This window comes from Cicer arietinum, chromosome 7 (genome assembly GCF_000331145.2).
Source record: "Cicer arietinum cultivar CDC Frontier isolate Library 1 chromosome 7, Cicar.CDCFrontier_v2.0, whole genome shotgun sequence".
NCBI lineage: Eukaryota > Viridiplantae > Streptophyta > Magnoliopsida > Fabales > Fabaceae > Cicer > Cicer arietinum.
The window spans coordinates 7,073,511-7,089,762 of NC_021166.2; the positions used below are offsets into that span (position 1 = coordinate 7,073,511).

A 16,252-nucleotide genomic window follows, 5' to 3' on the forward strand; every position below is an offset into this window, starting at 1 on the left:
AAAGAACTCGTTTAACTAATTTTTATATCTTAAAGTGAGCAAAGTGAAAAAAAGAAATGGTTAAAGAGAATAAAAAGAAGTTTAAAAATAATTTAAGAAGAGGAATTCTTTGTAGTCGGTAAGGAAAACAAAGGCAATTGCAAATATGATCGCAAAAGACATTTTTATTTTAGTTCAAATGTATTTTATACTCTTTCGGGTATTTTCTATAAAATACGGTTGAGTAAAAATATAGTCAACAAAATTTAATATATCTAATTTAAATTATTGATTAAATATATCAATTTTTATTCATCAAATTTTAATCCAATTGTCTTATATAAAAGATTAATATATTATTTTAAAAATTACAAAGAGCAACTAAGAGATGTTCCACTAAAAAGTTTGAGAAATTATCTCTTATAAAAAACTTGAAATATTATATTAAAAATCACAAAGAGCAACTAAGAAATGTTCCACTAAAAAGTTTGAGAAATGTGATGTGTTGTAGAAAATTAATGAGAAATTGTCTCTTATAAAAGAATTTGAAATATTATATTAAAAATCACAAAGAGCAACTAAGAAATGTTCCACTAAAAAAATTGAGAAATGTAATGCGTAAAAAACTATTGAGAAATACGTGTTAGGCTAAACGGATTCATGCAAATCGTGCAGTCAATTTATTGCACCATATAACAGAACTCTTAAAATAAAATACGTGAAGTGAAATATATTGTTTACTTCTTTAAAATTTACATATCAATTTGTGCATGAAAGAGTATTTGTTGGAATAGGTCAGTTTCTTAAATTGATTTATGTTTCTTAAAGTATTAGTCTTCAGCTTACGGATGAGTTGTAAAACTTGAGATTCAGTGTGGTGGAGAGATAATCTAAAAGGTAGAACTTGGATTTCAGAATAATCAAGTTCATTGGTTTTTCAAAAACATAGAAAAGGTGATGGGAACAAGGACAAATTCATTGTTTTGACATGATCCTTGGATGTGGTGTGGTGTTGGTGGTGTATATTGTTTCCCTAGGCGAGAACTTGTTGAAGAGTGATATGTGTTGGTAAGTACCCTTGTTTTATTGGAAAATGTTCTGAACAGGTGGATTCAGATAAATATTTTTAAAAACGAGTCTTCAATCAAAAGAGTTTATTGAATGTTGGTGTTAGATGCAAGTAGTGAAAAATCTCCTCTTTACAATTATGCATGGAATAAAATTGTTCTGATGAAGATTCTCATATTTGTTTGAAGATTATTATAAAATAAACTGATTAAAATGGACAACCTCGTACGACATGGAACAAATCCTTTCAATATACTATGTACGAGTGGTTGTGTTTTACCTCAAACGTCTCAACACTTATTTGTTGAGTGTAGATATTTTGGTAATATTTGAAAGCTAGTCTGGGTATTAAGTAGTGTTTTGTCAAAATGTGTTTTGAATCATGTTCACTCTTTTGATAGTTTGTGTTTGATTAGTAAGGTGCATATTGTGATATTATGCATTCGGTTTAAATGAATTGTTTGTAGGTTATTTAGAAAGCTCAAAATGTCATTACCTTTTATCGTGTTGGGTGGGCTTTTCCCAACATATCGTAAAGAGCTTGCCTTGGATTCTAGGTGGTGTTTCAAAATAAAAGTGAAAGAGGTCCTTGACGTGACAATTTTTTCCTGGCTCAGCGTTTGTGTTGATTTGGTGTAAGTGTTTTTTGTTTCGACTTCGGTTGTTTGTTTTGTGTAGGTTTAGCTTGTTTCGTCGATTCTTATAATTCTTAACTTTTGACATACCTTATGTCTTGGATAAATTTGACTTTTATTATATTGTTGTTTGTTTTTTTCAAAAAAAAAAGAAAAATTGTTCATCGTTAAAGATTTGATATCCAGCACATGATTATCAACTATTGTCGTACTACACATTACAATTTATATCAGCTAAATATAAATGTGGTATTTCTTTCTAATGTGTAATATCTATTAAAATGTTTATTTATCGTATGGTAGTATTTCTTCTTGTAAAATGTTCGAACTTTTTGTATCATATTTTTAATCTTCAAATTAAAATACTAATAAAATTTCATTTATATATTAATATACTTTTAAGGAAAAACAACATCGAATGATGCTAAATTTATATGTATCTTTATCTAGTTTATTCTATTACCGAAATTATCGATTTTTTCTTTTGTTCTTTTTATGGGTTAAGTTTATGTCTTTTCTTAATAAAAATTTTAGCTTTAAAAAAAATTATGTATTGAGAATTTTTATAATTTCAATGTGATTTGAATGTTTCCTTCTAAATCACAATTTTCTTATGCGTAGACATTTTACTATATGTCAAAATTTATTCTTATTATGATCTCTATATTAATTAATTTGTATTGCTTTATTTTTTCTAACTATATAAAATATTCACCAAAAATTAAAATAAAACCAATATATAAATATATATATATATATATATATATATATATATACACGATATCTTAAATAAATATTGAATTTTATATTAAAAAATTGAATTATTTCATTGTAAAAATTAAATTATTATTAATTATAATTTAGATGTTACAAGTTTTTTCATTTAAAATACCATTATTGATTTTTTGGTTTTAATAATTTGATTTCTAGGAAAATTGGACCCTAGTAAATTAGAGGTTGATTTAAAGGTAAAATAAAGCCTCGCTAAAAATTGTTCTAACAAACATTCGAACTTAAATTCTTTTAAATTTAATTGAAATTCATATCATTCGAGCCTAATTATTTGGTTAAAATACTAGATGATATACAATTTTTAAATGTTGAATATCAATGTTGTCCAAAAATGCTAATTTTGATATGAATACATTTTTATATCAATATAAATTTTGAATATCAATATATATAAATTTATATATACATATATTTAAATAAATAAACTTCAATTATAATTTATTTTCACGGAATTGTTTCTTTATATTGATCGATTAATGAATTGTCCATATCAATTTGGAGATTTTATAAGTTTCCTTATTAAAAAATTACTAAACCTATTATTTATATTTTAATTTATTTTTGTATGGAAATATATTAATTGTTATTATTTGATTAAATTAAAAGGTACAATTAAAAAGAGGATTTGGACGGAATTTTCTATCAATGTGAGGATACTAATTTATAAATTACATTAATTAAAATTGAAATTAGCTTACTTTATTATACACTAGTACAGTGATTCGTGTTAAACAGGGTAGTTGCTCCCAATATTCAGTATTATCCGCTCTTTATGATTCTAATAATAAATAAATAAAACTTAACTAAAACAAAATAAAATTAAGAATATAATATTTATTTTTGTTATGTGCTTAAGATAATTGAATAGTTAGCTAAAAGATAATATAAGTTTGTATTACAATAATCATATAAAAGAACTATGTGAAAATAAAATAAGGTTGAAGTAAAAAGTTATAATATTTAGTTTCAATGTTAAAAGAGATAATAAATTTTATTATAATTAAATTATAATTGTGAGGTTACAATTTTTGTTTTGTTTTTTAATAAAAAATAATATTAGTTGAAATCTTAAAATGCAAATAGTATACTCAAATTGATTATAAATTTAAATATTTTCTATTCATATTTTGATATTAATAAGGAAGTAAAAGACATAGTCATTATACATAATTTTTTAAAAAACCATTGAAAATTGCTCAACAAAAAACTTAATCTTACCATCAAATTAACTTCTTTTTCACATTTAGACGACATTATTTACCAATAATCAATAAAATTACCGATTTTGGATTCAAACAGTTAAACTGACTTGTTTTTATTTTTATTATTTTTTATAGTAAACTTAGTTTTTTTTTTTTAACATTTTTTGAGACCTGAATTTGATTTGAGTAGTCAATTTTAAATTTCAATAATAAACGTCACCATTGACTCATGAATCCCGACAAATAAAAAACTGCCCGAAATATGACCATGATATTATTGTGTCATCAAGACAAATCACTATTTGTTGCAAATTTTTGCCCCAATTTATAAATTTAAACGTTCTTAATTTTTATGTATATATGTATATAATATATTATTTCTATTTTTTTATGTCTTTATGACATTACAGAAAATATCAAATCAATCCTATTATTATAATAATTTTTTATTTCTGAAAGTGTTGACGGGATGGATGAATTTCCAAAGATAATTTTCTTTCTAGATGAACTGGAACCGAAACAGAGTATGTGCTGGTGTAATATATATACACATAACAGAAAACATTACAAACTTTGTGTGTATTTGTTACAATTAAATCACTCTCACACCCAGACATAAACCAACATTCAGAACCGCCTCAACATGCCGACCAAAACCTTGTACTAACAGAAACACAGTGAAAAGGATTCATTGAAGGAAGTTATTAACAGAATAAAAATGGTGTTGCCTATGGCTATGTGTGGACAAGAAGAACTTGAATTATCTCTAGATGGAAGTCACTATAGTCTTTCTACCGGAATATTACCTTCTCTCGGTGCAAAAAGTAACCGGAGAGTTAAACTCAGACCTCTCATTATATCCCCCTATGACCGCCGTTACAGGTATTATTTATCATTCTTATTCATTCTCTTTTTCAACTTTATTGTTTTTAACAAAAACACGATGATAAACGCTCCTTCAAACCAAATGATTGAATAACAAAACTCAATTAAAGAGAAATTGTTGGAGAGAATTCGAATTTAAATCTTTAACTGAAACACTTTTTGATAATATTCTATTTGTTTCTCGGTCGAAATTTGTATTACTAGAGCTCAATTCTCTTAAAAAAAAAACAATAAAAACTTTCACTGGTTCTTTTCTTTTACGACGTGAGAAGTTTAATAACTTTCCGGTATTTCTTAACTCTGTTTCTGACGGAAGTTTGTTAGCTGTTAGCGTTACACTTTTTTTTTTATTTGATCTTATTATTTTATTGGATTCTTGTTTGTGATCTTTTCTTTTATTCTACTTTTTGAAATCATTCAAGCATTCCTTCCTCGGTGAATGCTTATAATATTTTATATCAATAAACAATATTTTCTCTTTATTAGTATTTATTAATTAATATTAATTCTCAGCCGTATCCTGTTGTAAACTTCCTAAACTATTTTTCTCTAAATGCTAATTAAAATTGGATGTTTTCCTAAACCAGAAAGCAACAACACTGAATCTGTTCCTAATGATCACCGTCGATTACTAAAACAGAAATTTGTTTACCTTTCGTTATCTTTTGCGTTTAATGATATTTTTAATCCACAGTTTAATGACTCTGTATTTCTCGAAATGTTAACTCTTTGATATCTATCCAACCTATAAAAAAAACTGGTTTTGTTTTGCTGTGTTTAATTAGAGTTTTCGAGTGTTGAAAGGAAACATGTTACAAGCATACACATGTCGTAAGTAATCCTATAAAGTTTGACTTTGTTTCCTTCGATGAGAAACAACCAAGAAGTTGGTGGATTGGCTTTGCTGCTATGCATTTAATGAAAGAGTTGAGTTTCAAATTGGATTCTAAATTGAAACTCCAAATACCCGTTTTGTTTTTGCCTCTGTAACCGCTACAAGGCTATGATAGATATCACGGTAGTTTTCAACGCATAACGGTGGTTCAATGTGATTTCGTGATGCAAATTTATTTCAGTTTAATTTTGATACTTTACACGGAACACAGTCGATCACAACCTTTCTCCTCGCATATAATAAAAAAAAATTAGTTTTTACATTTATTTTGTTAACAACGTAGATAGGTTTTTTTTCTTCCAAACTTATCCTTTTATTATTAGCTGTATTCTAACTGTTTACATTCTAACTCTTTACATCAAATTAGAGGTATTTTTGTGAAAATTAGTTATTACATCGTGAAATTTTAAGAAAATCTTAAATAAAAGAATGATTTTTTCTTTATTAAAGATTTTTACTTATAAGAACAAATGCAGTATATTTGTAAATTTGGTTGTAATAATGAAAAAAATTAAATATTATAATGTAACGATTGTGATGCACTGTAAAATAAAAATCCTTTATATTAACAACATTATGAATAGTTAATTTGTCCATACCAATATAAAATTGTTCCTGTTATATATTTATAACTAAATAAATTAAATTAAATTGTTGAGACTTTATTTTGACCAAAAATTTTGAAACCTAAGTTTGAGATGATTAATCATTTTGTTGGCTTTGGTACACAATCAATGCAACATAATATAAAAATTATGATTGATTAACAAATAAAAGTTCATTATGTTAACAATATCTATAAGTTAAATTAAAGTTATATATTTTTTTTTTAAATCTTAAAAGAGATTAAAAATAACACCATAATTAACTTACACTATGAGGTTCCAAATTTGAATATGATAACCAACCTAACAATAGTTTAATCAGGACTTAAAAACTTATATAAGCAGTTTTAACTTTATTGAAGAAATAATTGACATATATTTCATTAAATCACCTTAATTCAGCTCATTTAATAGATAATTATAATTGAATATATCGGGTTTAAACTAATTTGCACTTAAATTTAGCGTGTTGTAGAGGTATTTGAAGTGATTAAAAGTATGAATTTGTTGGATTTTGTGCAGGATATGGGAAACATTTCTTGTAATACTGGTGGTGTATACTGCTTGGGTATCTCCATTTGAATTTGGGTTCCTGAGGAAACCACAAGCACCACTTTCAATCACAGATAATATTGTGAATGGATTCTTTTTTATAGACATAGTTCTCACTTTCTTTGTGGCTTACGTAGACAAAACAACCTATTTATTCGTAGATAAGCCAAAACAGATTGCTTGGAAATATGCAAGAACTTGGCTTGCCTTTGATGTTATCTCCATCATTCCTTCAGAGCTTGTTGTAAAGCTATCTCCTTCTCCTTTCCAAACCTATGGTTTATTCGACATGCTTAGGCTTTGGCGTCTTCGAAGAGTTAGTGCTCTGTTTTCTCGGTCAGATTCAAACCTATGCTCTCTTTTCTTTCTTTCTTTCTTTTCTACTTTATCATTCTAAATGTTCTTTCTTACCTGCTAGGCTTGAGAAGGACAGAAACTATAACTATTTTTGGGTTCGGTGTGCAAAGCTTATTTGTGTAAGTTTTTAAGATTTTTGGTTTGTAAAGTTTTAAGAAAGTGCTTTAACTTTATTTTAGATTAAAAAGATATTTTATTTTTCTAAATGACAACACCATTAGATTTTAGTGGTTTTTTCGTCCAAAACCGTGAAAAAATGTGACACAAATCAAAATAAAGACAAATTACATGCCAAAAATACATGGGACAAAAATATCAATAAAGTTTAAGGGTGTTGATGTTTAGACAAATAAAAAACATTTTTGATCTATAAATTATATGTAGTTGTTGGACTAATAATAATTTGAATGATTTTCATAGGTTACCCTTTTTGCTGTACATTGTGCTGGATGTTTTTATTATCTAATTGCCGCACGTTATCATGATCCAAAAAGGACTTGGATTGGGCAAACATCGGAAGATTTTGTTCAACTGAGTTTGTGGACAAGATATGTAACAACTATTTACTGGTCCATCACTACTTTGACAACAGTTGGTTATGGAGATTTGCATCCTGTTAATGAAAGGGAAATGATGTTTGACATTTTTTACATGCTCTTCAATCTTGGATTAACAGCATATTTGATTGGTAATATGACTAACTTAGTTGTCCACGGCACAAGTCGAACTAGAAAATTTGTAAGTATCAACCTATTTCTTAGTAGTACGGAATATCTGCATTTGTGCACTCAGAATATTGATAGTCGTTTGATTGAGATATGAATATCCAAATTCAAGTTTGATATTTTTAATTATAAAATTAAAATATACATTTTCTTCGTCTCGACCAAACGAGTCAAAAGTCATGAATTTGGCATTTTCTGAATGCAAAATATCCGATTTCCAAACCTTATGTTTAGAAAATTGTAAAACTTATTTGTTTGTGACTATTCTTAGAGGGATACCATACAAGCTGCCTCAAGTTTTGCACAAAGGAACCAATTACCACCTCGTTTACAAGATCAAATGCTTGCACACTTGTGTTTGAAGTTTAGAACAGACTCAGAAGGATTGCAGCAACAAGAGACACTTGACTCTCTTCCTAAAGCTATTAGATCAAGCATTTCACATTATCTTTTCTATTCTCTTATGGATAATGTTTACTTATTTAAGGGGGTTTCAAATGATTTGCTCTTTCAATTGGTAATTGCACATTTTTTGTCCTAACTTGTAATTTTTAGTTACATTTTTTTATTTTATTTGAGTTAATGAATTGTTTTTTTGGTTAATTCAACTATAAAAGGTATCAGAGATGAAACCAGAGTATTTTCCCCCCAAAGAAGATGTTATTTTGCAAAATGAAGCTCCAACTGATTTTTACATTCTAGTCACGGGTGCCGTGGTAAGTATCCAAATTATTTATTTTCATATGTATTGATTGTAATATGATATGAATATTTTCGTTATGTTGTTTCTAATGTTTTTATTATTTGACAGGAGTTGTTAGTTCTCAAAGGTGGAGTTGAACAAGTAAGTTTTTTTATTAAATAATTAATACGTGATAAGAATATGTGTTGAAATCTATTAGATATAAAAAGGAAATTAATCTATGTAACTAGTGTGATTAATATTGTACTCTAAATTTGAATAAAATGTATGATATGAACCAATTTGAATGTTGGCAATTGATTGTAGGTTGTTGGAGTGGCAAAAACAGGAGAACTTTGTGGCGAGATTGGTGTTCTTTGCTATAAACCACAACATTTTACAGTTCGAACCAAACGATTAAGTCAATTGTTGAGGTTGAACCGTACCACCTTCTTGAATATTGTTCAGGCTAATGTTGGGGACGGTACCATAATCATGAATAATCTTCTTAAGGTTTGCATAATTTCATAACTTATAAACTAATATTTTTCTCATAGTTATTTTTGGCAAGATTGAAGTGCTACATATGGTCCACCTACTAATAAAAAAATATTTGTCTAAGCATAATAGATTAAAATAAATGCATTCAATAGAGCAATGGATAATGAATTTATGTATGTGGGCAGCATTTGAAAGAGCTGAACGATCCAATAATGGAAGGAGTGTTGGTAGAGACAGAAAACATGTTAGCTCGTGGTAGGATGGACCTACCAGTAAGTCTATGCTTTGCAGCATCAAGAGGAGATGATTTGTTGTTACATCAATTGTTAAAACGGGGTCTGGATCCAAATGAATCTGACAACAATGGAAGGACAGCTTTGGTGGGTGTTCATTTTTTATGTTTGTTTGTTGTGTATCATCTACTTCTTTAATCTATTGTGTGCTAATTTATTGTTCTTATAAAATCAGCATATAGCAGCATCTAAAGGAAAAGAAAACTGTGTTTTACTTCTTCTGGATTATGGGGCCAATCCCAACATTAAAGGTAAACATTTCTTGTTTTTAAACTATATATTTTAGTACAACCTTTCAATTATTTCTTCTTGATGCTTATCCATTATTTTATTTCTTTATTTTTTTCAAAAGATTGATTATAAAAAAATATTAATGATTTTGCAAGAAAAGAGACACATAAAATAATTACAATTTCAACAATTTAGGGCTTGACATATAAATATGAGACACATAAATATTTTAGGGCTTGACATGGACTAATCAATTTGGAAGACTATGAAATATATTATGAGCGACAATTATTGCCAAGTCAGAATTTCGAAGTTATTATGCAAGCATTTGGATTGTTAGCTATTAGGTTATTATCATAATATAAATAAATTATTACTCTTTGGGTCGTTTGAATTAAATGTCACAATTGATTTGTGTGCAGTTAATTTTAATAATAAAATTAATATTATTTACAAAAACAATTTTATTAATTGTAGTTAAATAGAGTAAAATTCAATAAATAAAAATATATTAATGAAAAATAATAAATGTTATATTAATATTTTAAAATGATGATTGTTTTGATACAATAAAAAAAATATAAATATGACATTTAATTTGAAACAGAGGGAGTAAACAATAAACATCTACCAATCTAGTCCATAATTATAAGCATTCATTCATTGAAGAAAAGTATATTCTTAAATATAAGTTTTTATACAAATTATTAGATGTATTTATTATTTTTTTCAAATTTATTCCTATTAAAACTACTAATTTATTTTAGGATGTAAAAAATTAATATTAAATACACCTATATAGAATAAACAATATAATAAGAATAACATTAACTATATACTAATTATGGCACATGTTTTTCTTAATATTCTCTGAAGAATAAAATATAAAAAAATAATTAAAAAATTGATATATCAAATTAAAAATTAAGACGAAAATATATTAATTTTTTAATTATTATTTTCTCTTGACGGAGGGAAGGGTGTATTTGGCTATATTCCTCACCCTTGCCATAAGCGTACGTGCTTTACCATTTATTTTCTGGCTAACTTATTTTTTCTGCATTAGAAAGTGAACAAAGGTATCTTACTATTTATTGAACACTAAACTCATCATATTGAATCGATTAGGAGGTAAAGATATAAATTTTAAAAATATAAACATCTGTTTCTGTATAGTCACGTGCTTTTCGTATTCCTTAGCAAGACACGTCCAATTTAATGAAAAATATATATATTTGTTAGTATAATATTAGAAAATTATACATTTTATATTATCTTTGTATATGTGCAAAGTCTATTACTCTATTACTTCCAATTATTATAACTATAGGTCTCTCGTAGTCAACGGCCAACTATGTTGTAAATAAAATGTTATACTAACAAGATTTGGCATATGGTTACCTAATCCAGATTTATCCATGCCACTTTTTATACATACAATTTTATTTATTTTGGAGATGGTCGTGTCTACAATTCTACATGGTGTTAATAATTTCACAAAATATTGTATATAGTATACAACTAATATTCATTACCAATCTCATCCAAACTGCACAGCCCATTCCACACTTATGTTTGACTTTGAAAAAAAAACCTATTTATCCAACAAATAAAACTATATATACATGAAAAATTTTGCACCCAAAGTCTTTAGACTTTAAAACATTGCATTTACACTTTGACAATTGGGTCAGCTTGGATAATACTATCTCACGTCTTATATATAAAATAAAATTGAGTCAATAAAAATTGATATATTTAATCTAAAATTTAAACTGAAATACATTATATTTTATTAACAAATTTTCTTATATATAAGATGGAAGATAGTGTCTACATTTCTTATCATGAAGCCATTACCATATATTGAATGCTTAAATTACAATGAACAACTTTTACAGAATTTGCTCTAAAGACTAATTTGATATTGTAAATATACTTGCAGATTCAGATGGAAATGTAGCACTATGGGAAGCTATACTTGGTGGACATGAATTAGTGGGCAAACTTTTGATAGAAAATGGTGCTACCTTACAAAACGGTGATGTTGGTCAATACGCATGCACTGCTGCTGAACAAAACAATCTCAATTTGCTAAAAGACATTAGGCGTCACGGAGGAGACATCACACTCACAAACAGCCTCGGAACTACAGCATTACATGTTGCTGTCTCCGAAGACAACGTTGATATTGTCAAATATCTTTTAGATCAAGGTGCTAACATTGACAAACCAGACAAACATGGTTGGACTCCCAGAGATTTAGCTGATCAACAAGGACATATAGAAATCAAAGCCATTTTTGAAGCCAAAGGAGAACCTAAGGCTCAATCTTTTGTTGCTATGCCTATTCCTGAGAGACAGGGTAGTAACGTGAGGTACCTTGGTAGATTTACTAGCGAGCCAACAATTCCTACATTACAACAAGATGGAACATTTAATGGAAATGATGGATCTTGGATGGAAAATCGCCCGAGGCGAAGGACTAATAACTATCATAACTCGCTTTTTGGGATAATGTCGGCTGCACACAAAGGAGAAAATGATCATTTTTTTCCTGTTAATACTAACATGAATAATAGCAATGCAAGGCATGGTGGTGTGAATAGTATTCTGCGTCAAACTAGAGTTACAATTAGTTGTCCTGAAAAAGGTGAGCTTGCTGGGAAGCTTGTATTGTTGCCTGAGAGTTTTAAAGAGTTGCTTGAGATTGGAGCTAACAAATTTGGTATTGTTGTGGCTAAGGTTGTGTGCAAATATGGTGGAGCTGAAATTGATAATATAGATGTTATTAGAGATGGTGATCATCTTGTTTTTGTTGGTGCTGGTGGGGTGTTAGATTCCAATTGTCCAACACCTTCCAATGGTGTCATTCCATAGTGTGCCTTTATTTTTAGTTTAGCAATATCAACGTTTCCTCTAGTCATGTTTGAGGCACTGTCTGACACCATATAATATATTTTTTTATAACAACTATATTTTTTTCTTGGTCTTTTGTGCTCTTCAATTGTAAATCTTCTACCGGTTCCTTTTGTTGGAATGTAAAATGAAAATGAATGTTGGTCATCCACCTTTGTGTTTAACTACGTCCAACTACACTAAAATGAATTTAAAATTCAGTAAAAAATTGGAAAAATTGGTAAATATGGAGATTGGATGAACAATCACCAATTGAAAATATGTTTAAGGAATGAACAATTTAGCTTCATGTCAGTTCATTCAGTTCCGTGGTTTATTGTGGTCACAGCAACTTCCATTAGTTGTTACAAAGCAGCACTAATAATTCAAAGAAATATCCGACCGTGTTCTGTTTTTTTAAAAAAGCATCGGACTGTGTTTACTTCCATCCTGAAGCAAAAGAACATTTATTATTTACTGTGAAAAGTGAAAACGTTGTGTCCGATTAGCAAAAACAAAAGATATATTTCAGAATCCACAATAAGACATGAGAATAACCTACCTACGAGATGATGATTGATGCAGACAACATAGGGAGCTGCTCTAAAGTGCTACTTGACCTATTTAAGCATGTAGGACTTTTAGAAAGACTAAACTCAGCATTCAAGTTAAATATCGTCTTTGCCAACTTTCTAGAACAAAAATATCCAAATATCCCGATTTTACTTTTTCATATCACTCTTTTTTTGTAAGTATTCACATCATGAATATATATCATTTATACCACAACTCTTTCTGTTGCAGAGTGATAAACAGGTTTCCTATATCATTTATTTCTTTATACGTTCTATACAAACTCAAATTTCTTCCACAACTCTTTCTGTTGCAAACTAATAAACATGTTTCCTAATACCTTCTTTCAGAAACCAATGAATTGGTAGAGATCCATTTTCTAATTCCCTTGTCAGCCGATACACGACTAGATAATTTATCTTATGCATGCATTGGTCACCCGACCATACAACATGACAATGGCAATGAATAAATAAACACAAGTACAGTGCATGGACAAATAACTGCTTATATTTTCCTCATTTTTCCCAACAAACAACAGATTTGGAGTATACAGAATCTGGTACGATCCTAGATTGATATAAATATATATATATAATGATGATATAAACCATTTCCAAGCTCTGGCAGACAAGGTTGCCAAGCATAAAAGATTGAAACCTTCAAATAAAGCAACAACTTGATACATCAATAATTAAAAAACAGATTTTTACATATTTGTTCCGTGAATCACAAAAGCTTAAGCATTTTGAGGCGACTTTCGTGTTCTGGGTCTAACTTTGGTGGGAAATAACAGCCCTGAAGATCCTCTACTATGTATTCCTGTAAAAATTTATAACGATTTAAATACAATAACTGTGTGCCAGATTCAAATAAACAGAGTATCAAATGATATTTGAAACATGAAAATCATTTCAGGTGACAGATTTCATTTAGCAGATGATAAAACAACATCGACATTCAACTAAACATTGCAATCTTACCTTTGTAAGCTCCCTCTTGGTGAGGATATGGTAATGCCTCTGCCAAATTCTTTGAATTGCCATGGTTGATGCAAGAAAACCATAAGCTACACCAAGAATTGCAAAGATGACAACAAAAACAACCACAAGAGCAAAGCATGCCTCCATTGATGCAGGAAAGCAATCCAAGATGCCCCATCCGTAGCAACAGTTTTGACAACCAGCCATTCTGGGGTCATTGCTATTGAGGGAGGAGCAATGCAGTATGAGACCAAAAAATCCAATAAGTACAAAGAAGGCCACCACTCCTGGAACATGGATAAAAACTATGTGAGAGAGAGAGAGGGAGAATAAGATTGAGGACAAGCTGTAGCTTTTCAAAAAGCTATCACTGTACGGATAATTAACTCGACATGAAAATAGATCCCATGCATGAAATATGAAATAGTTATTCGAAAGCTTTGATATGTTTTTCATGGTAAACTGTTTAAGAACCATAAAAAAAATGAAAGAGCCCATGTTACAAATAACTTTTCATTATATCACGTTCATTTTTTTCCCCTTCCTAAAAGCAATAAAAACTTGAATTTTCTCATTTTACTACTGTTTTGTTTTATTCAAATCAAATTTAGGTGTCTGCTTATGTCTCTTTTCTCTCCAACATTACAGATAGACAACATTCTCTTTGTAATATTTCTTTGGGAATCACATAAAACATGAAAAACAAGGCAAATATCAAACCAGATTACAAGTATCTCGGATGGTATGGAGAAATACAGTCCCCTAATTTCATGCAAAAAACAAGGACACCGCATAAGAGTTTCAGCCAATGGTTAAAGCAAACAACTCCAGTAGCCATACGCTAGCTTACCAATACAATAATAAAATGGTATAGGATGCTTTGACAGTATCCTATCCCAACCATCATCAAATGAGTTCCTGAAGTTCCCATCTTTATCCATGATGTACGCAAAGCCACCAATAGCAGCAATCACCTGGCAAATAAATAGAAAATCATGAATGAGGCGCTTTCTGTGTAAACACCCACCTCCCAAAACATGTAGCACAGGTAAACTTGAACAGCGGACAATATGATAACAAAAGTCAAAACAACAAGACAGGTCAACCCATAATCAATTTATGTAAAGAACAGAACTAGAAGCACCATAAAAATAATTCCTTTAAGAGGCCTAAAATTACCAATAGTACTGTGGCAAGCAACTGGTCATCTTATTAGATGTGCCCTAATAAAACTGAAATTCTTCATCTTATGTCCATTGATGTCTCCTTACCAAACTGACACCAGCACAATCACAGCTTCTATATCTAACTGTTCCTCGGTCCACGCAATACAGACATTTTGTTTTCAATAACTACTGTTTTGAATGTCGACATAAAAGTTTAGTTTAGCAATCGCACAAGACAAACACCATCTTGTTTCTGAAAATGAGCTCTTGTAGCAAGTACCATTTCACCATGATAATGATGTAGGATTGAAAGAAGTAATAATATAACATGTAGGATCGAATTGATAATAACAAATAACACCCCCTTTAGGATGTGGCTTAAAAAAAAAGATTGAATTGAAACAAAAATAATAGAAGCAACGAAAACTTACACATTCAATATGAAAGGATATAATGTTAACAATACTCACAGTTTGTACAGCCAGAAAAACAAGGAAAACATCCCTTGCCACAAAAAGCCTGAACTTTATTTGACGCCAAGAGTTGTCCTCAAACATTTCAACTCGAAGATGAAATTGGGCTTTGCAGGTGGAGCAATGTGAAAAGGCAAATCCTTCCTATGAATTACAGAATAAAAGGTTCGTGTAAATTTGATTTGATATGAACCAATAAAGACTAGCAGTTAAAATTAGGCATGAAGACCAGAATAAAAAAATATATACCTTTACTGAGCGCCAGTGATCAAGACAAGAACGATGAACAAACTGTTGGGTTCCTTTGCACATGCATGGAGATATCAATTCATCCTCTGTTAAACCACACAAAAAATAAGTTTAGCGAAACAAGTGTTAACCATGTAATAACAGCCAAAATTGACAAGTTAAAGAATTCCAAAAAAATGTCACAAAATTGAAAATGAATAATCACCAAAATCAGAATCGGTTTCGAGGCAAATTCGACAACAAGGGAGTAAACCAGCCTCAACATCTTCCTGATCCTTAATCTCAGTAGAACTTCCAGGGGATGATTCATCTTGAACATCATCTTGATGATCGAGTAAAGGATCAGAATCACTAGGGTTTTGCAGAATCGGTGGAGGCTGAAGCTGAACTTCTCCAATCATAATGAAACCGTTCAATCAATGAAGCTTAGAAATTGAAAACCCTAAGACAAAGTCAAGGATGGAAATGAATACTAAAAATGGAAAGAGTGAATAGAATGAATTTGGAA

At 29.3% G+C, this 16,252-nt stretch overlaps 2 protein-coding genes across 3 annotated transcripts in view; one reads left to right on the top strand and one right to left on the bottom strand.

Moving 5' to 3' along the window:
- The first annotated feature begins 4,133 nt into the window (after positions 1–4,133).
- On the top strand, positions 4,134–12,394 carry LOC101495706 (potassium channel AKT1-like). Its single transcript, XM_004508482.4, has 11 exons — positions 4,134–4,558; positions 6,584–6,949; positions 7,032–7,089; positions 7,391–7,708; positions 7,967–8,212; positions 8,313–8,411; positions 8,507–8,539; positions 8,705–8,890; positions 9,064–9,258; positions 9,347–9,422; positions 11,348–12,394. Exons 1-11 carry the CDS (start codon positions 4,395–4,397, stop codon positions 12,280–12,282), a joined length of 2,676 nt encoding a protein of 891 aa, XP_004508539.1. The 5' UTR covers positions 4,134–4,394; the 3' UTR covers positions 12,283–12,394.
- A 971-nt stretch (positions 12,395–13,365) lies between these two features.
- Positions 13,366–16,252, bottom strand: part of LOC101496257 (uncharacterized) — a 3,354-nt gene continuing 467 nt past the window's right edge. Inside the window, exons 2-7 of one of the 2 annotated variants that reach the window (XM_004508485.4) lie at positions 15,950–16,186; positions 15,745–15,830; positions 15,493–15,639; positions 14,707–14,830; positions 13,857–14,143; positions 13,366–13,695 (exon numbers count right to left, since the gene is read on the bottom strand). In XM_004508485.4, coding sequence (XP_004508542.1) covers positions 13,603–13,695; positions 13,857–14,143; positions 14,707–14,830; positions 15,493–15,639; positions 15,745–15,830; positions 15,950–16,145 — 933 coding nt within the window. In that variant the 5' untranslated portion in view covers positions 16,146–16,186 and the 3' untranslated portion in view covers positions 13,366–13,602. Of the gene's footprint in view, positions 13,696–13,856; positions 14,144–14,706; positions 14,831–15,492; positions 15,640–15,744; positions 15,831–15,949; positions 16,248–16,252 lie in introns of both variants that reach the window. The other variant, XM_073363355.1, reaches the window with a different exon arrangement.